Here is a 19,656-nt window from a genome sequence, read left to right on the forward strand (position 1 = left end):
CCCCCCTAATTCCAGCTGGGCAGAGGCTGTAAAGCTCTCAGCTCCGTGAGGCCGCTGACAGCCGCCTTCTTCCCCGCGCAGTGCCTCTGCAGGACCGCTGCCAAGGAGGGACTTGGGGAGGCAGCGGTGGCACGAAATAGTGTTTCATCCCAGCCCCGGGGTGTTCTCCTTTTTGCTTTCAGAATCGGCAGCGCCTGTGGGGACACGTGCTGTGCAGTCCCCTTTAGTTGAGCTCAACATCAGCTGGTTTTGTGTCTCATTCAGCTCCTTCAGATGACTGTCACCACTGAAGGCCCTCCGCCAGCCTGACGCTGGCTTTGGCTGAACCTGTGCTGTCTCTCTCCTGTCCTTGGGGAAAGTTCAGTCTTTTACTATATGCAGGCTGCCACTCCACTGAGTGGTTACCACTGTGGGATTTGGAAATGCTTCCTGGGCTGTGTCTGTATGCCTTAGTGTTTCTGTGGTTTAGGCTGCTAGATAGAGATTGAGGGTCATGCTTATCTTAGGATATCAGTCATACAAATAAATGGAATATGTATCTTGTGACATCTGCCAATATTTGTTATTGGACACAATGAAAAAAGTAAATCCTGTGTTTTGTTGTTTTTTTTTTTCTTACCTTACAGTTGTGTATCTAAAACTATTCAAACCCATTTTTTCATAATACTCTGTTTTGGTCTTCTCCCTATGCAATCAAGCTTATACATGGAACTTACAGCTACAGCATTAAGCAGTTGCTTCCAGCATGGAGTTCTCTTAATCCTATGTACTCCATATGGCTCTATAGACCCAAAGTAATTTGGTTGTAATAAACGTTTAGAGGCTTCCTTAATTCTTCTATTCAATACTGTCTGTGAGATAAAAATACTTTTTCCACTGCAGGAATCTAGTTATAGAAAAGTACATTTCCTATTTATTTTTAAGTCTTCTATAAGTGTTAATTTTTCTTATTATGGAAGACTTAATATTCCAGTCAGTTATGGCAGTTAGCTTTAAAATAGCTACATATAGATATTAGAGAAGGTAAGAAGCATTTCAATTTGTGCTTTGAAGCATCGGATGCTGCATTTTCTAATGTAGAAAATAAGGTGTGGAGTGATAAGGTGACTTGCCCATTTCTGCATGGAAAATCTTTGAGCCAGAGGTAGAGTTACTCATTTAGTACTCTTAAACAGAAGAAATAAAAGTCAACTTGCAATTTTGGTTTCTTTCTTAATTGTCCAATTGTTCTTTATAATGTGTAGGCTGGGAACATGCTTGCTTTTCTTTTTATTTTGAATTACATTGTTTTTTGTTTCATTTCTAGGTTAAAGTGAAAATACCTTTTGGAAACAAGTATCTTGATGGTATCTTTTCTGTCCCAGAGAAGAAATCAACATATGGAGTGATTCTTACCCATGGAGCTGGAGGAGATATGAATTTCCCTCACTTGGTATCTTTGGCAGCCTATCTTGCATCCCGTGGAGTTCTGTGCCTGCGGTTTACTTGTAAAGGCCTTAACATTGCTTATAGGACTAAGGCCTTCAAAGCAGTTGTGGTAAGAAGCGACCAAATTACGCCAAAGCTTAGATCTATGGGTGTCATCTTCTGAGTTTCTTAAATTATGACCAGAGATTAGTCAAGCAACAGTGAAAAATTAGAAGTAATGGTTAGCTAAATGGAGCGCTCTCTGTGAACACAAACAGCAGGGGCGATTTTTATGTGGGCAGTAGCTGGAACAGCTGCAGCAAGTAGTTTAAACTGTTATATGTGTGTGTTTTATCTCTTTCTGCTGCTGCTATGTTATTTAAGATGTTCTTATATAGCTGGATTTTATTAAAATGAGCAACCTTTTTCCACTTAAAGTATCTTCCCGCTCTGGAGTGTGTAAGAAAGAGTGGAAATTTTCACCTGATTAACTACTGGGGCATGGGAAGGTGGCTTGAGCGCTTTTCATTGAGCATCAGACATTTTTATCAAGGAACTTAAATCCAGTTCTTAAGGAATTCATTTGTATGATGTCATTCTGATTATATGCACATTAATTTGAGATCAGACTTTGCTAGCTTTATTGGTCATCTGTTCTCCATTCTTTTTTGAAGAAGCATTATGTTGTTAGTGAGTTTATATTAATATGCTGCTGTGTAAAGTTAATTTAAAGGCCTCTGCTAAGATAGCATCTGATTAGTTATTTCCTAAAAACTGAAAAATTTGTTGCTGAATTTTATCTTCTCTGTCAGACATAAAATCATAGAGTCATAGAATGGTTCAGGTTGGAAGGGACCTTAAAGATAATCTAGTTCCAACCCCCCTGCTATAGGCAGGGACACCTTCCACTAGACCAGGTTGCTAAAAGCCACCGACAAAACTGATTGTGTCTTAAACTTTTCGTTGGAAATACGTGACCTCAGCCTCAGTGAAGGGCATTTTTGCTAACTTGTTTTACTTTTTGGTGGGCTAAGAGTGTGCATGTGGTCTGTTATTAGAACTAAGTTGAGAGAGAGTATCCATTTATGTTTTGGTAATTTGACAGGGCATCGGAAATCTTAGAGATAGAGAGAGGAGAACTAATATGAAATTGTTTGTTTATTATGTTGTTACTGCAAAATGTTATTAAATCATTTGTGTGAAAAAACAAGATAGCAACTTGTATCTGTTTAATCAGCAGTGCTGAAAGACTGTCCCATTTTGTTTAGTAGCTACAAACAAAAAAAATCCCCACCTCTCAGCTGCCTTAATTCTGACTTGTAATGTTTCTCTTTATCTTATTTCTTTAGGAATACTTAAAGCTTTCCGATGATTATAAACTTTCAGGTGTCTTCCTTGCAGGTATTGTTTTTATTGCCTATAATTTTCTCTCTTATACTGCCTCTGATGATAGCAGTCTGTAATTAGTCCGTTTTTTAAGTCTGTCCCACTTTGGTAAGAAGTAAAGGAACAGATGTGGATGACAGGTTTCAGTTTGAGGTGGGCATTAAAAGCTTGCTGTCTAACGTGGGAACAAGCTGAATAAACTCCCCCTAGTCAGCATTGCCTAAGGAGAGCAATTCAGCTGTCTGCTGGGAGAACCTCCTTTACAAAGAGCTGAATGCTCTGTAGTCTTGTTAATTGATTAGCGGTCCACTGACTGCCATGGGAACATAGGTGCCAAGCCCAATTACAGATCTGCATTCAGTGTCGGAATGCCACCAGCCCTATTGCTGGTGGCTGCGCGGGGTGGGTGTGCAGCTCGGCTCTCTCACAACTGGCGTGAGCAGCTCTGCTTCTCGGGTCACAAAGGGGAACATCCAGCCTGCCACTTTCACCACGTTCTTTTGGGAGGGAGCACAGCTGTCTAGACCTACTCCCCCTCCTCGTGATGCCACAGATCTCACTCCAGAAGGAGGATGGGAAGAGCAATAGACCATGTTTTCCAGGTGCTTTGGGAGAAAACTTCCTTGTTGCTTCTAAATGACAGGGCATGAGTTCTCTGATAATCCACGTGCACTTTTTAATGGTGGGTCTTGAAGAATTCCACTCACTGGTAAATAGAAAACCGTTTTGCCAAAGCAGGTTTTGGTAGATAAAACCTAGTGACAAATATAAAATCGGTTATATTATGTGAAAAAGGGAAGTAGATGGGTGTGATTAAGAATAACTTGATACAGGAAACCCTGAAGGTTCTCTGACTAAGTGAAACCAAATCTGCGCTGATGCAAGTTAATCCCACTGGAATCAGCCACTTCTAACACTCAATTATAGAGCATTGTCAGCTCATATGCCTCTTCTTTGAGGAGATATTTTGATATCCCCTTGCTCTTACTGACTGACCTCATGCTATCAGTTCACACTTTATTATTTTTTTTTTCTCCCTTCTACTTTTAGGCTGAAGGTTGAGGTGTGCATAAACACTTGCTGGATTTGTTTTGAGAGTAAGGTGCTTAAAACTTTCATTTTAATTTGAGCAGATTAAAGTTGCATGAAAAAAATGATACAAGGTAATAGCATTCTACATGGAATTTCAAGGGTTTGGAGCATAGGACCTCACCCTCTTTTCCTTTTGCCCCCAGGATGGGCGGCTGTTCCTTCCAGTATTGCAAAGGATCCTTCTCCGTTTTTCTTTTTTTCCCTTCCCCCCCTCCCCTGTTTTCTTAAATGGGGATGTGAAAATATAATAAGAGCAGCCAAATATTTTAGCAGAAAATGTTGAAATTAGGATTAATATTTTTCACGGAATAGATGGATAAAAGCATCCCTAGCATCTTGTACTTCTGGTACGCTGTAATACACTCAGCTGGATTGTTTTCAGGAGTTGTTTACTCGAACAGAATGTGGATGAGGTGACAGCAGATACACTTTTTTTCCTTTATTTTAACATGGGAGAAAGGCCGATCCATGGGCTCACGAGCTGCTGCCTCTGTGATACGTCATCTTAGCCAAGAGGATGATGATGACTTCATTCAAGGTCTAGTATGCTTATCTTACCCATTGCATCGACCAAAACTCCAGTCCAAGCTCCGGGATGAAGATTTATTGTTTATCAGGTGTCCAGTGCTGTTTGTCTCAGGATCAGCAGATGAGATGTGTGAAAAAGTGAGTACCCTTGTAAATCCGGCTGTGAAGGGGTAGTATGGAGGAACAGGAATGAGTCTGAGTGACATCTGTACTGATACACACAGCTGTGGCTTTGATTAACAGCCTTCTCTAAATACATATATTTATCTTCTAAACGGAAGCCTTGGGTCGGAAACTTCACTGGACATGAAGAAGCCTGGGGGTGCTTCATTTTGCTGCTTAAATCTTCTGGATCTTGCTTGATCATCCACTTCAGCAAACTCATCTTTGGGCCACTAAAATACTACTAATTTAAATGTTTTGTAGTTTTTGATATGATTGTACAAATTAAAAGAGGCCTATGGAAGAACCAAGTTATTTGCTATTTGGTTTTAACCATGTCAGGTGACAAAACGTAAACACTGTGCTGTATGACCAATTTCACATTCATTGCGCTTTCATGACAAATTCTTCTAGCAAAGCAGTTCTACCCTCAAATCGGACTTCTTTGGTAGAAAGTGCTATTTTTGTGGAGATGAAGAACGGGTGTGCAGAGGTGGGACTATAGTGGTTTCCTGCCTTGTTTTCTTGCAAAGTAGTTAGATATCTGTTGTTCTTGAACTGTTGAGCTTGAATTTGGGACTGCGTGCAATTGGCATTTTCTATGCTTAGACAGTTTCTAAGGAGTCATAATGCTTCCGTGAGGAGTCGTCACCAAAAGAAGTCAGGCTAGCAACCAGCAGATCCCTGGAGTGCCCTCTTTACAGGGAAATCTTTAAGACTTTCTGAGCTGGTTCTTAGATCTGTTTGCTGAGAAAGCTGAACAGAGTCAAAGCCAGTCTCTAGGGAATTATATGGCTGCTCTGCCACTGTAGACAACTCTGACGTAAGAAGTTTTGCCATTTTATTGCTAGTGCTACCCTCTGGCTGTGAAAGTGGATTCTTTTGTCCTTCCCCCTTTGTGGGGAAGGAGCCTGCACAGGGCTGTGACCTTTGCAGTTTTTTAAGTTTTAATTTTCTATTATTTTGTGTTTTAAGTGAGGGCTAACCTTTGAGGAAATTCCATTGCTGAACGCAGTGTGATCACGACTTTTCCATCAAGGTGTTTTTAATGTGCACGCAGATCCATTTCATTTTTAAGAGCTGCCTGTTATGTGTTGCACAAGCAAAGCAAGAGACATCTACGAGTTGCGCACTTTGTAGCAGCTGATTCTCTGACTTTTTCATTCTTGTTTTCTCCACAGCAATTGCTAGAAGGTGTGGCAAGCAAAATGAAAGCCCCTAAAAAAATCCATTGGATTGATAAAGCAAACCATGGGATGGCAGTCAAAGGACGAATGATAGACGATGTCATGGAAGAAATAAATGCACAAGTTTTTTCTTGGCTTAGAGAGAACGTTGAACTGGAGCACAAATGATTTGCAGTGTTTAAGCAGCATCTTCATTTAGTTGTTCCTAAATGCAGCAAATGCAGAGTTTGTTATTTCCAAGAGACATTTTTTAAAACAGTTATTTTCAGAGGTCTGAGTATAAATGCAAGTAAAACATTTTTCTGTGAATCAAAAATGTTATGCAAAACAATAAAGAATTTTTTAAAGGAAGGACAGAAAATTTACCAAATATTTAATACCATGGCAGCACTGTTTTCTGTGTTTCTATGCAAATAACTGTATAGAACACTCAGTGCTCTGCATTAACACGGGAATGCTTTTGACTGGTATTTGAAGTAATATATTGGAGAGAATCTATTTTGACAGCAAATCTTTAGATGCGTTTCATTTCTGAGTATATTACTGATGCTGTACTAGTTTGAAATTTGTAGAATTCTGTGGTAATTTGTGGAATTCTGGATCTCATCCGCGGAGGCTGGCCAGCACAGATTGTACTACCTTGGTGCTGCATTCTGGCACTCCAGTGTGCTTCAAAACCAGTGATGTAGGGAGAGGAATCTGTCATCATTTATGATGTCACTCCCCTGAGGAGCCAGATTCTCGGCCAGGGTGGGGAGGAGGAGGGTAGTGCCGGCATGGTGCTGCATGGGGAGCAAAGAACATGGGTCGGTTTTGAAAAGTCACCCTCCAGCAACTTTCCTTGCATAAAGGACTTGTCGCAGAGACCCTTTGAAAACATGGGCGTGGAAGGCTCTTAAATGAAAACCGATAAAAGACAAATGATGTTTATACTGGTGGAGGGACTCCTGGAGGAGGAAGCAGTTGGGACATGTTGCAAAGGGCTTCTGTTAGGAGGGCTCAGAAGAGGGAGGTTGGGGTCTGGAGCTCATTACCCATTAGCAGAAGGAACTCAGGTCTTCAACCAAGTGGATGAAATACTTCTTGTGTGCTTGCAGCTGCAGCCATCCCCATTATGGGCTATGAGTCACCTGTTGGTATAACCAAAGGTTATAGCAATCTATTAATTGCTTCCAGCCAAGTCATCAGCAAGTATCAGCTGAATGATGACCCCTGAGACCTGATGTCCCCTGAGATGAAATGGCTGGTTGGTCCTGAGAAAAGCATCTTGGCATTGTCTCTGGAGGTGGTGGTCTCATCTCCACTGCCACCAGTTCCCTAAAACCTGCTCTGGTCATTCTGCATCTTTATGGCTTGGAGCTTGCTGCGGTGGTGCGACCAGCTGAACGTGAGCAAACAGCTTTAGCCTGGAGGTTGTTCTTGGGAGGAACTGTTGTGTGTGACAGTGCAGAGCTGCTTAAGTGGCCTTTGAGTCAGACCCAGCGAGTTGAGAGGATTTGTGTGATGTTTTGGTCTGGTGCTTAGACCAGATAGCTTTTTAAAAGTCAGATACAGTATTCTCCTGTTGTTTCTCACAAGATGCCTCAAGAATGCTGATCTCCCAGCAGTAATGTTGTTCAATAAAGATAGCAAACATCTACATGTTTGCTAAAAAAACAACCATGTGGTTTTTAAATTGACTGGTTGCGTTACAGAGCAAATAAATCCTCACTTTGGACTGGAAACGTGCTAACTTTAGAATCTGATGAGTGTAGACTTGACTTTAAATCCACCTACGGATCACTTTCAGATTATGTCGATAAGCTCAAAAGTAACAGTCGAATTACTTACTATCAGTGGAAAGCAGGTATTATAAAAACAGACTAGACTGTTGGAACACTGATTGGTTTAGTTTCAGTAGTTACTGTTCAATGCTACTTAATTCTTTTACATATTGCCAAAGAGACTGAGTTTCACAGACAAAGCATCTATGAGAATCGTATGGAACTTAAATCTAATAAAGTGTCCAATAGCACTGTGTTTTCCCTTCAGGTTAAAAAGATATATTATAAAACTCACATTGTTGTCTTTGAGAATACTGATTCTCTCAGAAGGAACAAAGTTATAGTCTGAAAAAGATGGCTTTCGATAAATACATGGTGTTGGGGGGGTAGCTTTACAATTCTTATCTGCCCTTTTTTACAGAACACATCTCAGTATAATAAGCACAAACACGAATAAAAAGTATCTGTGTTTCCAAGGTATCTCAGGACAGCAACACGACTGATACAAACATGTTTTTTATTTAAAAAAAAAGAATTATAAAAATGTTTTTGAACAAGGCTCTGCAACCACTGCATGATAAAAAGGAAATAGGGGGTGCTTGCTTTTTCTTCCACATGTAGATCATGACACAGTAAACTTCATAATATCCACTGACATTATCCATTGGCATTTTAATCCAAGCTTTCTTCTTGCCTTAAGAAGACAGTCTGAATGTAGGTAGATATTAAAAAAAGTTTGGTGTTTTTTTTCTATCAGAGTTCATCTTTGGCCTGCAGTCAAGAAAGAAGAAACATTTTTCAGTTAATTGGAAATTCAGTTTTTAACTGTCTAGTCCTGCAAATATATGAAGAAATGTTTCTAAGTTGGACAGGTGTTAATGGTCTGGTAACTGATACTGTGGGGTATTGAGCAATGGCTGTTCCAATTTAGTTGAGTAAGAACTGAAGACATCCAACACTTCACATTTAATGCTGTATGCACTGTACCTTTTTTCTGTGGCAAGTACATGGAAAAAGGTCATCATCAGGCTGCGGCACTTTCTCCATCCCATCTCTGATTTTTGGCTCGCTCACTTGCAAGCTGGCATATTCCTAGTTTTAAAAAAAGGAAGGTATCGTTAATTCATAAACTTGTTAGATTGTACACCTGGTTGTAAACACTGCACCAACTCAGCTGAGTAATTCTGTAAAAACTCTGGGGCTACACAATCTGTTATTCCAGGCTGTGTCCCAGGCAGGGTAAGCAGATGATACTTAACTGCTGACAGGAGCCCCTTCGGGTGCCTCACTGGAGTTTCGATATCTTGGTGCTAATGCACAGATATTTTCAGCTGTGGTTCACAGGGTGTGTGTCTGATGTAGAATTCATTGATCATTGTGGGCAACATATTCTTGCAGATTAGATCAAGATTTATGGGATCCGATTGCTTCTCTCAACGCGCCAGCATAGTCTTAAGGGGTTTCATAGGAAATAACTGCACGCAATGTTTGTAAACCAGCTGAAGTTCTTAATCGCTGCTGTTTGCTTTGTGGCTTCAAGTACCAGTCTGGCCTATTTCCAGCAGCTCCGTTGCCCTGATTTTTTTCTGTGGGATTTCTACTTTTGTGGTAGTAGCCATTAAAAATATACTAACCTGGAAAAGTTTGAAATAGTAACAAAAAATGTGATCTCCCATGAGATTGTTTCTTGCAAATTCTTGTCCAGATTTTGCAATATTTTTTGCCTGTCAAAGAAAATAAAAGGGTTTTTTCAATTCTCAAAAAATAGTAGTTATTTCAGGATGCCAGCATTGATTCTGGAGTTAAGTATAGCGTTGACAGTTCAGGGTAACTTACTTATTTTTATTTAAGGATTCTTAAAAGTAAGGCATTCTAATGAAAATACTCTTAATTTTTCCAAAGTTCAACTTAATTTCAGATTAAGGGCAGTATTATGTATTTTTTAAAAAGTGTTTTCTTATTTGTAGAGTTGATGACAATAACTTTTAAATCCTTCCAATAGATTTTTTTGTTTGTTTTAAAGAAATGCACTTTTTGCTCTATTTAGTCTAGAAATACTGCCGAGTACTTCTAAATGTATATTTACCTCTTCATCGTGCTCTTTGGCCCACTGCAGTTTTTCTAGTAGATCACTCAGGTCACTTTTAAATGGAATATAATGTTTCCATGGCTGCAGCTCGTTATAAAAATGCTCATAATAGATGGAGTCTTGCTTTAGCACCACACTGTTTCCTGCTAGTAGATAAGGCAATCTGTATGCTGCCACTGTGCCATCAATATTAATTTGATATTTATACTGGAAAGAAAATGACCACAGGTTATTAACAAACAGAAGGTCCAAGTAGCTTGGTTAAGTTATATTATTCTGAGGGCACTGGTATTACTGACTTGTCGATATTGAGAAATGTAGGATTGGTTAGGCAAGCATCAATGTTTAAGTAGCTTTTATTATTTAGTTTGGAATTCATCACAGTGCAGGGTACAGAGAGATGCCCTCTTCATCAATTAAGTTCTCCGGAAATTCTTAGACGCTCATCCTCGGATGTAAGGGTAGATGTGCCACTTCATCCACTGATTTTCCCACTATGTTAGTTATGTTAGTAGACCTGATCGCTGAATCAGGAAAAAGAAATAAAAAGGAACTTGGAGTTATACAGATTACACAAGGTTCTACAGAACCTTTAGATGTAAATAAAACATTGTTATCTGCAGCGCTAGAGCTACATAGCAGTTAATCCCACTGGAAGGGATACCTATTCATGCTTGCTACTGGTGTTGTGCTGAAAAACTAAAAATCACTTTATTATCAATAATATATACAAAGTTATTTGATAACGGGAAACACTGAAGAACCTAGTTCTATGAAAAATGGGTTAGTGGCTTACCTTAAAAAAATCAAAAAATGAAATATGCTTAACAATGGGGCCATAGAGACTTTCATCGTGTTTGAAAAAAAAGAAGTTTGTGAAAGCAGCATCTATGATCTCTGGGTATTTTCTGCTCAGTTTTACAAGTTCAAGCCTCTCTTTGCGGCTGTCACGTCCTCTCCAGAATGCTGTGGTATTCTTGTCTTCCCATGATGGGCCAGTATTTGCTTGAACTGACATCATATCCAGACTGACTCTGGAGGAGAAAGAAGGGATTTAATAGTGAAGCCTACAGGAAATTTCTTTAAGTACAATTACTTAAAAAGAGTTTACAGTACAAATAAGCAAATACCAAGGATGAAGGTAAGTCATGAGCACACTCATATATGTATTGTTTCGGTATTTTTGCAGCGATAAAAATAGATCAGGAATGTCAGCTCACAGGCCTGTGGCCAGACAGCATCCGTTCAACGACAACATGGTGTGTGGAAAGAGTACCTGTCAGTTGTCATGGAAAAAAGTGGCTAAATGTGGTTATGACGGATGAAGGTGATGATACAGGGTAATACAGTAGCTGATAATGGTGATGAGGCAGTCCCGATAGTCCAAAGCAAGGTTTTTAGGTAGCTAGCTTAATACAACATATTTGACTTCCTTTGCTAAATAAAAACATGTAAACTGGGGGGGACAGGGGAGAGCAAATTTAGGAAAAGTCTTGATAATAAAGACAAGGGACCTCAACTGCATGCAGTGAAATGATAAACAGACTCAGTGGATAACAAAGATCTCTTAGAAACTGGCTTTGTAGTGTTTCAAGACAATGACAGAGCGTTTACTAAGGTCAGTTACCATCAGTAATCAAAGTGGGAGATGGTAGGTCCTAGGTTGAGAATTCTGGCTACGTTTGGCTTTAAAAGGTACACAAAAAAGATTCTAGGAAAATCAGGAAAAAAGAGGCCTGGCCAGTTATCAACATATTCATGGGGGGGGAAACAAAGCAAACAAAATACCTACCCTCGAAACATTCCCTCTAAGTGCTATTTTCAGTGACTTCTCCATCTTTACATTGATTTTGATTTTTGAAATGAAACAGTGAAGTATTTTAGTGTATGTTATTTATGTTATATAATACATAACTTGATTAATGGTAAGATATTGATTACACAGTTACTGCCTACCTCTCGGGTGCCAATGCCTCAATGAACAAATAAAGAGTAAACCAGTTAATATACTGTTAATATAAATATCTTTTTGGAATATAATTCACTGTGAACTTTGTGAAAATTTTAAGCAGCTTCTTACCGTCCCATAGTCTCCAAAACTGAGTCTGTTAAGTCATATGTTGGCATGACAATGTCTTTTGACTCGCTGGACCCACACCATGAGAAGATGGGGTGCAGGTTCTGTGGGGGCTTCTTTTTCTCCAGAGGCCAGTCCCCCAAATTAACAAAAAATTCTACATCTGGCATTTTCACCTAAACAGAAGCAAAGTAGGCACAAGTGCATTTTAATACAAAGCAGTATTCTTCTGCTGGCATCCTGCATTTTGAAAACAACTTCACTAAGAGAAAAAATAGCCAGGTCTCTAATATACTTAATGTACCTGTAATAAATCGTTAAAATTTAGAAACATGTTAGAAGTACTGAGACCACAGAGTAAAGCCTACAAGATATTATTATTATTTTACAAAAGATTTGCACAAAGTCATATAAATGCACTCTCTTTTTTTTAAGGGCTAGGACCACCCCAGTTTAGAGGACGGTTTCTTGTTATGCATTACATGGTCAGTCATGCAATCTTTGTACCAGGCTAGCACTGGGATCCAGTAAGCAATCATATAGTTCCAAGGTAAGTTAAACCACCTTGTTGTCTGTATGGAAAATTGCTGTTGGGTGGTAAATTAGTTTTCTGTCACATCAGTGAACTGATTTGCCCTGTGTCTGCATGATGACTAAATCCAACAGAAGAGAAGTAACAGAAATGAACAGCCATGATGGGAAGACCACATTTAGTCAGTACCGGGGTTAATTATTAAGCATAACATCCTCACTTTTTTTTTTTATTTTTTAAATTGTTGCTAGTATGGAACCATATCTGAAATCACTGTCACAGCCAAAAAACCAAGCAAAATACTGTTGATGCCAGGAAATGTTATAACAGCAAGACATAGGGCATAATTTTGCTGCTATATGAAACTTCGATGCACCCTCATCTTAAGCATTATGCGTGGTTCTAGTATTTGCAAAGTGAAGTAAGAGAAGTTACAATGAAAGGCAGCTACTATGATAGGGATGGACCAGCTGCCTTGTGAGGAGAAACTGAAAATGGTGGGAGACTTCAATTTCAAGAGCAGAAGGCGGAAGGCAACATATGGTTGAGTTTTACATGCCCCGAAGGCATGTATAATGTCAGTGCAGAACTGATGCTGTGTCTGTTCTTAGTTCACCCTCCTCATGACATTGATTTTTTTTTAAATATAAATCTCCACTACACCCACCTTAGTTGCCTCTTTCACAACAAAAGAATCATACAAATTAGCTTGTCTTTGCGTGCCCGAACGGTCTTCTTGCTGTGTAGTTCTTTTTGAGAAAGTGAAACGAGAACTGCACCATCTTCACAAGATAGGCATGTTACAGGTTTTATACTGTCACATAATCCTTTTTTCTTTTGTTTTTGTCTCCCTCCTTAGTAAGTCTTAATGGGTATTTGACTATTATGAACATCTGATTATTATACTGGCATTTTTGGAAAAGCATTGGAATAACTCCAGGATCTCGGTCCTGACTACTAACAGATAATTTAGAGATCATGATTGTATATGCATGATTAGGACACTTTTTTCAAGTGTTATCATGAACTATCTTAATATCTACATAAGAAAATGTCTTCTCTGAAAAAAGAACAATTATGAATGTTAATAATTCTCAAATGAAAATATACATACACACATAAAAATAGAACTTAGACATATTGCTGATCCCCCATCATATATATATGTCACAGCATTTCTCCTCTCAAATCTCTTTATTCTTCAGATCAGAATGGGTGGTCACAAGCTAACATTTCAGGATTCTTCTGAGGCCCAAATAGGTTTCATTAAGTTTCTAATTTAATTTATCTTTATGGACAGAGACAGAAATTAATAATTTGCTAAAGTCTTCTCTAACTTGATGATGCGGGAAAGCCTTTGGCAGAGACATCCCGAAATTCTAAAGACAGAGAGACCCAAAGCAGTACTTTTTGTCTTCAGTATATGACAGAAAAAGTTTTACTGTGTACCTTCATTTCAAAGGGGGTTTGGCTACATGTACTAATCTTCAGCACTAAACTTTATTAGTACAGTGCCACCTACTGGTTATAATGGACATAGAAAAGTTACAAATTACATTTTATCGACATCCTCAATGGCAGAATCATTCAACAGGTTAAAGATCTATTGGGTTGGAGAAGATTATTTGGTTATAATGGACATAGAAAAGCTACAAATTACATTTTATCGACATCCTCGATGGCAGAATCATTCAACAGGTTAAATAATCTTCTCCAACCCAATAGATCTTTCAGTGACACTGTCTTAATAGAAATTCTTGCAGTATTTAATGGGGATGAAACAAATTGCGTTTTCTAGATCTGTAAACAGTTTCTGTCTTTGGAGTTAGCAAACCTTTTCCAACATTTAGCCTTTGATGCAATTTAATTATGTTATTTCTCATCCAACACTACTGACACTGAGAACAGTTTACTTCCATCTTTCATGGAGCAACCTTTTAGATAATTAAAGGCTCCATTCATGTCTTCCCTTAGACACTGTTAGGTGAAACAATCCCCACTTGAATGACCTTCATTTGTATGTCTAGTCATTCTCACCACTTTCCTGTGCAATGTCAGTAATTGAACAATCTTCCTTGAAGCATGACACCCATGCAGACCCAGTAGCATAACCGACCCATTAGTAATCCTGAGTATAGTGGAAAGGTTACTTTACATTTCTTTCATGTGTTTGTTCTGTTAATGTGCGTGTTTAGCTTTTCGCAACAGCATGCTGCTGTTGAGTCGTTACATTTGCGGTACTGTAACCTTCACACGTTTCTGCAGAAAATAACCATTCACTCCTTGTTTTAAACAGGTGTCATAACTATATGGCTGGTCCAGCCTTTGTACAGTATCCTGCCCTTGTCACTTTATTTTATCCATTTTCCATACAATTTCTCTTATTTGTTAAGAAAAATTTTAATTATGATGCTGTACTGTGAGGTGCTTGCAGGCTATTTCATTTTTGTTATCTGAAAATTCAATAAGCATATTCTCTAAGTCCATCATTCTGTCAAGTTATTAAATGGGAACTGAACCTAGGACAAATCACCGAAGAATACATTTGTTACACCTTTCCCCTCTCTGGAAACATTGTCAACTATTATTTAACTAAGGCTTTCCAAGCAGGTTACAGTAGTTTCTTCCAGGCAAAGTCTTCCTAACTTGTTTGTGAGAAACTTGTGAGACTTACCCTCAAAAGCCTAACTAAAATTAAGATACTTGACATCCATACAGGAAGTCTATTATCTTGCTATAAATTATATAGTTATGACTTATTTTTCTGATAAAGCCATGTTTCTTCATACCAATTACCATATCTTTCAGCTACTTATAAATAATGTATTCATTTTTTATCAGATTTTTAAGGATTTTTTTTTGGTAAATAACTCCATACTTCAGTAGACCCTCTCTCTTCTTTCTTTCCTTTTTAAAAGACAAAGCGCTTTATCTTTTTCAGTCAAAAATGGATATTAACTTGGATATCTTCGTATTTCTCTTACTACACTCCTTATGTAATAATCAGACATTGTGTGTGCTGAAACTTCCGCCCTGCTATATTCTGCCACTATGTACATAATGTCTTTTTTTTTTTTTTTCAGAGTTTCCCTGTGGAAGAGTCTGCACGGTCTTGCTTGTACATATGCCACCTGCTGGGCTTTTGGTGCTCTTTCTCAACCCTTCCTGTCTTGTTTTCAACATACGGAATTTAATGGAGAACAATATAATTTTCCTATTTTTTCAGTCGTCCTGTAAAAAGTACTAGCAGAGACAGAATTTTCTATTAGATGCTACAAGATGATTTATTTAGTCTATAGGGAAAAAAAAACCCACACTGTCCAAATCTATCAATCAAACTCCCCTAAAAACACTTGCTATTCAATTTATGTTTGTGATACTCCATACACTGAACTCCCCTATAAATGCTTGCTATTCATTTTATGTTTGTGATACTCCATACACTGAGCAGACAGCATTCTAGAACATGCCAACTTCAAACAAGGAAAATCCATCTAACCTTTCCATTATTAATCAAAGAAAATTAAGGGTTTTTTTCAGAAATAGCAACAAATATGCTGAAGTATATTTGTTAAGCCCAGGCTTCTATAAATTAGGACATATAGAATAAATGACTGTACAGATGTACTCACTTTTCTTGTCAAAGAAAGCAGTATGGCATCCATGAAAATTCTGAAGCCAACATGTTCCCCATACGTCTTTATATAAACCTGAAAATAAACACAGGTTTTACTGGTCTAGTGTTTTCATTTCAGAGAACGGCCGGCACAATTTAGAGCTCTTTTTATCACTTAGTAAGTAACTAGTCAGACAGATTGTGCAGCTGTATAGATTTATGGATCAGCTGGGAAGCTTTAGAAATCTCATGTCTCAAACTCATCACAGAAAGGTGACCAAAAAAAAAAAGACAAGCTTTTGCAGATGTTTTAGGTTTGTCTCATGGAAACAGAAACTGGATGCCGGTTTCCGTTGTGTTCCATTGTTCTCATTTCCATATGAAACTCTACTGAAGTCAGTACAGTTTTGTTAAAAAGAGTTGTAGCTCTGATCCTTAGTGGAGCCAAGTGGTACTTCTTTACTGCAGAATTATGCGCAACATAATTTATTGATGCATGTCAAATTAGATGATCGTGACACTCCACAACAATATTACTCAGAGAACAGGAAACTGAATTAGCATTTAGGAGACTTGGGTCTGTGCGCAGTACTCATATTGATTGCTTGGAAAGTAACTTGCCTTCACTGTGCTTCAGTTGTAACGTGTACAAAAAGCCCTTTACAAAGCAGGACAGACACTACTGAGCTCATATACAAACTGCAAAGTGTTCAAGGACAGAGAAGCAAGCAATGGAAGTTTCTTAAAGGCAAGAAGCCTTTCAACTGGGAAGAGGCAAGCAAATGCCTTGCCATCAAATGCCCGTATGGAGTTCAGATCAACCCATTCCGTACCTCATTATCTTTGATGGTGTAATGACACAAACTCTGTCTTTGTCCAAACCTCTGTGGAATTTCTTTTGCAATCTTATCTGGATCAACAGTGGGAAAATTTGCTAGATCTCTTTGAATCTGTGGAATGATTTGAGGGCAGTTCATCTCTTCCAGCCATGCACTGCTCTCCTCCTGAGGGCAGTCACAGTTTTCATGGTAAATAGGTCCTATCAGGAACACAATTATTATTTTATTTTTAGTAAGTCATACTATTGAGCTGTTGAGATCAGAAAAGAGCAGGCATTGAGCATTGGTTGCTTAGAGGCAAACCTTCAGCAACTCTAAATGGACATGTTTGAAATCATTTTTTACTCTAATGGAGTCATGCCTAGTGACATAAACTTCTGTGTGAGCCCTCTACATGTATTTGCTAGGCAACAGCTTCACAGCATTTCTTTCTTTTTACTACTTTGAATAGTATGCGCAGGACATCTATAATGAATCCATAATTCCAATGGGATTTGCTAGTCCTAAGAACTACTGAGGTCCCACAGAATCCTACGGTAATCCTGGAACGCATTCTGGGACACAGTTTGTGAGAAAAAACCATGACAGGAAATCTGCATGGAGTGCTGCTTCTTACCCTTTAAAATGTATGGAGACTTTGCGACATGTTTCTCTCCAGTTTTGACTTCTATCTTCAGATTTTTGTAGCTTGCATACATCCTGTATCTCACAAGGAAGGAGCCATCTTTCCTGTCTAATACTTGCACACCAACCCGAGTGAACTGTTCATCAGGAGCAGTGATCTTCACCTGGAATGCATTTTCACCCGGTGATGAAGTGAACCTACCAAGAGAATAAGTGGGGAGCTCAATAAAAAAGGAATCACACAACATGTTTCTTATTCTGATCCATTCCTTTTCAAGTTGATTGATTTCCAGTGAGGTCTCTATGAGCACATCCTGATGTTCACAAGCAAGGCATGATTTTTTCCACAGATAATTTTGTTAGTCTACCTAAAACACCTCATGCTGTTAAAAGCATTGGGTATCAAGAAGGTTCCACTCAGATGCTCATGAGCACACCTCCAAAATGACTTGGTGCCATACATGTTGAACAGTGTTAGAAATATGTTCTTTGACTATATAGGAAAAGAGCACCTTTAAAAATCCAGCATAGCTCTTGATTAGTAGTAGCTCAAGTGTAAAATGATGGGAAGGTAAAAAGTGGATCTTGGTGTCCTGTCCTGTAGGGGCAGGACAAAAGTCAACGGTTTAGACTGAAATAAGGTAGATTTAGATTGGATATAAGGAAGAAATTCTTTACAACAAGGGTGGTGAGACACTGGAACAGGTTGCTCAGAGAAGCTGAGGATGCCCCATCCCTGGAAGTGTTCAGGGTTAGGCTGGATGGGGCTTTGAACAACTCGATCTATTGAAAGATGTCCCTGTCCGTGGCAGGGAGGTTGGACTAGATGATCTTTAAAAGTGTCTTCCAACCCAAACCATTCTATGATTCTATATAAAAAATACCAGAACAGCTTCACTTTAGCAGCTTAATAAGTCTGTTATTTTACATACAGAAGCAAAATTTTACCTGCTGACTTTATTTTCCAAGTATTATTTAAGGAAGTGAACAACAAAGTTAGACTTCTTAATCATTATGGTAGCTCATACAGGGGAAAAAAAAGGATAGTACAAATGCCAGTGGCTTGATAGGGGAAAAAAAACATTACAGTGCGATTGTGTAATTCAATGTGTAGTTATGACATTGTGGTAAAATTCACCATACACCAATCACAGAAAAATCTCCATAAAATCAAATAAAATAATATCAAAAATCATGAAGTTATCACACATAGATGTATTAACAATGTTGGCACAGTCAAAATGCTGCGTCTGCCAACTTTCTGTCACTTTTAAACACAGTCCCAACAGCTTGGGATAAAGAGAGAGGGGGTGGGAGTGGCTGGACTAACAGATTACAGCGCAGCAGTCTGGTCACCTTTCCTGAAACTTGTTCAGACAGAGAGCTGCCAGTTCAACTAAATACATGAAATAATTACTGTGCAAGATAAATTGAATGGGCAGCTTCAACTTGTGCGTTCCGTGGTGCATCTAATCTGCACAACCTGGATGGAGCACTCTGAGCTCCTATCCAGCTTGTAGGGTCAGGGTTTCTTTCCTGTAGACAATGCAAAGTCATGAGTGTCCTCTGAAATCTAAGTTTACCTATTTCACTCCTGTGAATTTTACTTCATGGTCTATATAGTACTTCCTAAATGCCTCTACTGATCTTGTGCCCGTGCATTTAGGAGAAATACTGATGTTCCTAACAGTGGAAACAAGCAAGACACCTGAGCAGGTATACAATAAATCAAATATATTAGTTATTGTTAAGGTTTTGACAAAGAAGAATAAATCATAAGTCGTTGGCTGGACCAATACACATGTTTTGCTGTTGAATGTTTTCATTGTCTTTTCTCATTGCTTTGTGCAGTTATTCGATACTCCTAAAAAGATTAATCAGCTTTTTCTAAGTGATACACAGAAAAAGTCACACAGGAAGCCTTCAGCACCCGTAGTTTCCCTTTCTGCAAGAAAATCCCCAGCATATTATACCTAAGAGGTGAAAGTGGTTCAGCCGGGTTACGGGCCTGCAAGGTCAGCCCTGCCGAGGATGGGGCACGCAGCCGTGCTGGCACTGCTGCCATTCAAGGCAGGGAGCAGGACGCTTCACCCCCTCACAAGAAATCCAGCAATTACGATTTGGACTCAGGGCCTGCAAATATTTAAGCGGCTGCCCGAGGTGGGGGATGTTGCACACCCACGCACCCGTGGGTGGGTGGTGATACCCGGGGGTGGTGATGCCGCCGCGCTTACCTCTGCCCTTCGGCGTCCACGGCCTGCACGTAAAAATAGCGGGCCGGGAGGGCAGCCTCCGCCCGCAGCCCGGGCCCCCATACCGCGCTGCGTTCGGGGCTCAGCCGGCCGCCCTCGCCC

General features: G+C 39.2%; 2 protein-coding genes across 3 annotated transcripts in view; one reads left to right on the forward strand and one right to left on the reverse strand.

The window, feature by feature from the left end:
* The first annotated feature begins 422 nt into the window (after window positions 1-422).
* On the forward strand, window positions 423-6,072 carry TEX30 (testis expressed 30). Of its 2 annotated transcripts, XM_009880499.1 has the most exons (5): window positions 423-490; window positions 1,365-1,537; window positions 2,757-2,808; window positions 4,346-4,551; window positions 5,757-6,072. In XM_009880499.1, the coding sequence occupies exons 2-5, from the start codon at window positions 1,415-1,417 to the stop codon at window positions 5,928-5,930; spliced, it is 555 nt and encodes a 184-aa protein (XP_009878801.1). In that variant the 5' UTR covers window positions 423-490; window positions 1,365-1,414; the 3' UTR covers window positions 5,931-6,072. The 2 variants fall into 2 exon arrangements, with proteins under 2 accessions (XP_009878801.1, XP_009878809.1); XM_009880507.1 differs by lacking the exon at window positions 423-490 and having other exon boundaries at window positions 1,311-1,537.
* A 2,206-nt stretch (window positions 6,073-8,278) lies between these two features.
* The window catches only part of KDELC1 (KDEL (Lys-Asp-Glu-Leu) containing 1), an 11,779-nt gene continuing 401 nt past the window's right edge, over window positions 8,279-19,656 (reverse strand). Inside the window, exons 2-11 of the mRNA XM_009880591.1 lie at window positions 19,537-19,649; window positions 17,295-17,500; window positions 16,673-16,878; window positions 15,856-15,933; window positions 11,695-11,867; window positions 10,411-10,648; window positions 9,612-9,821; window positions 9,160-9,249; window positions 8,513-8,617; window positions 8,279-8,296 (exon numbers count right to left, since the gene is read on the reverse strand). Coding sequence (XP_009878893.1) covers window positions 8,279-8,296; window positions 8,513-8,617; window positions 9,160-9,249; window positions 9,612-9,821; window positions 10,411-10,648; window positions 11,695-11,867; window positions 15,856-15,933; window positions 16,673-16,878; window positions 17,295-17,500; window positions 19,537-19,649 — 1,437 coding nt within the window. The remainder of the gene's footprint in view (window positions 8,297-8,512; window positions 8,618-9,159; window positions 9,250-9,611; window positions 9,822-10,410; window positions 10,649-11,694; window positions 11,868-15,855; window positions 15,934-16,672; window positions 16,879-17,294; window positions 17,501-19,536; window positions 19,650-19,656) is intronic.

The sequence above is a fragment of the Charadrius vociferus genome, unplaced genomic scaffold (assembly GCF_000708025.1).
Source record: "Charadrius vociferus isolate BGI_N301 unplaced genomic scaffold, ASM70802v2 scaffold180, whole genome shotgun sequence".
Classification (NCBI taxonomy): domain Eukaryota; kingdom Metazoa; phylum Chordata; class Aves; order Charadriiformes; family Charadriidae; genus Charadrius; species Charadrius vociferus.

Bases quoted from the DNA above. Each gene is read 5' to 3' on its own strand.
- TEX30 (XM_009880499.1), top strand. From the start codon at position 1,415: ATGAATTTCCCTCACTTGGTATCTTTGGCAGCCTATCTTGCATCCCGT. The intron at 1,538-2,756 runs GTAAGAAGCGAC...TTATTTCTTTAG, and splicing joins AGGCCTTCAAAGCAGTTGTG to GAATACTTAAAGCTTTCCGA. The intron at 4,552-5,756 runs GTGAGTACCCTT...TTTTCTCCACAG, and splicing joins CAGATGAGATGTGTGAAAAA to CAATTGCTAGAAGGTGTGGC.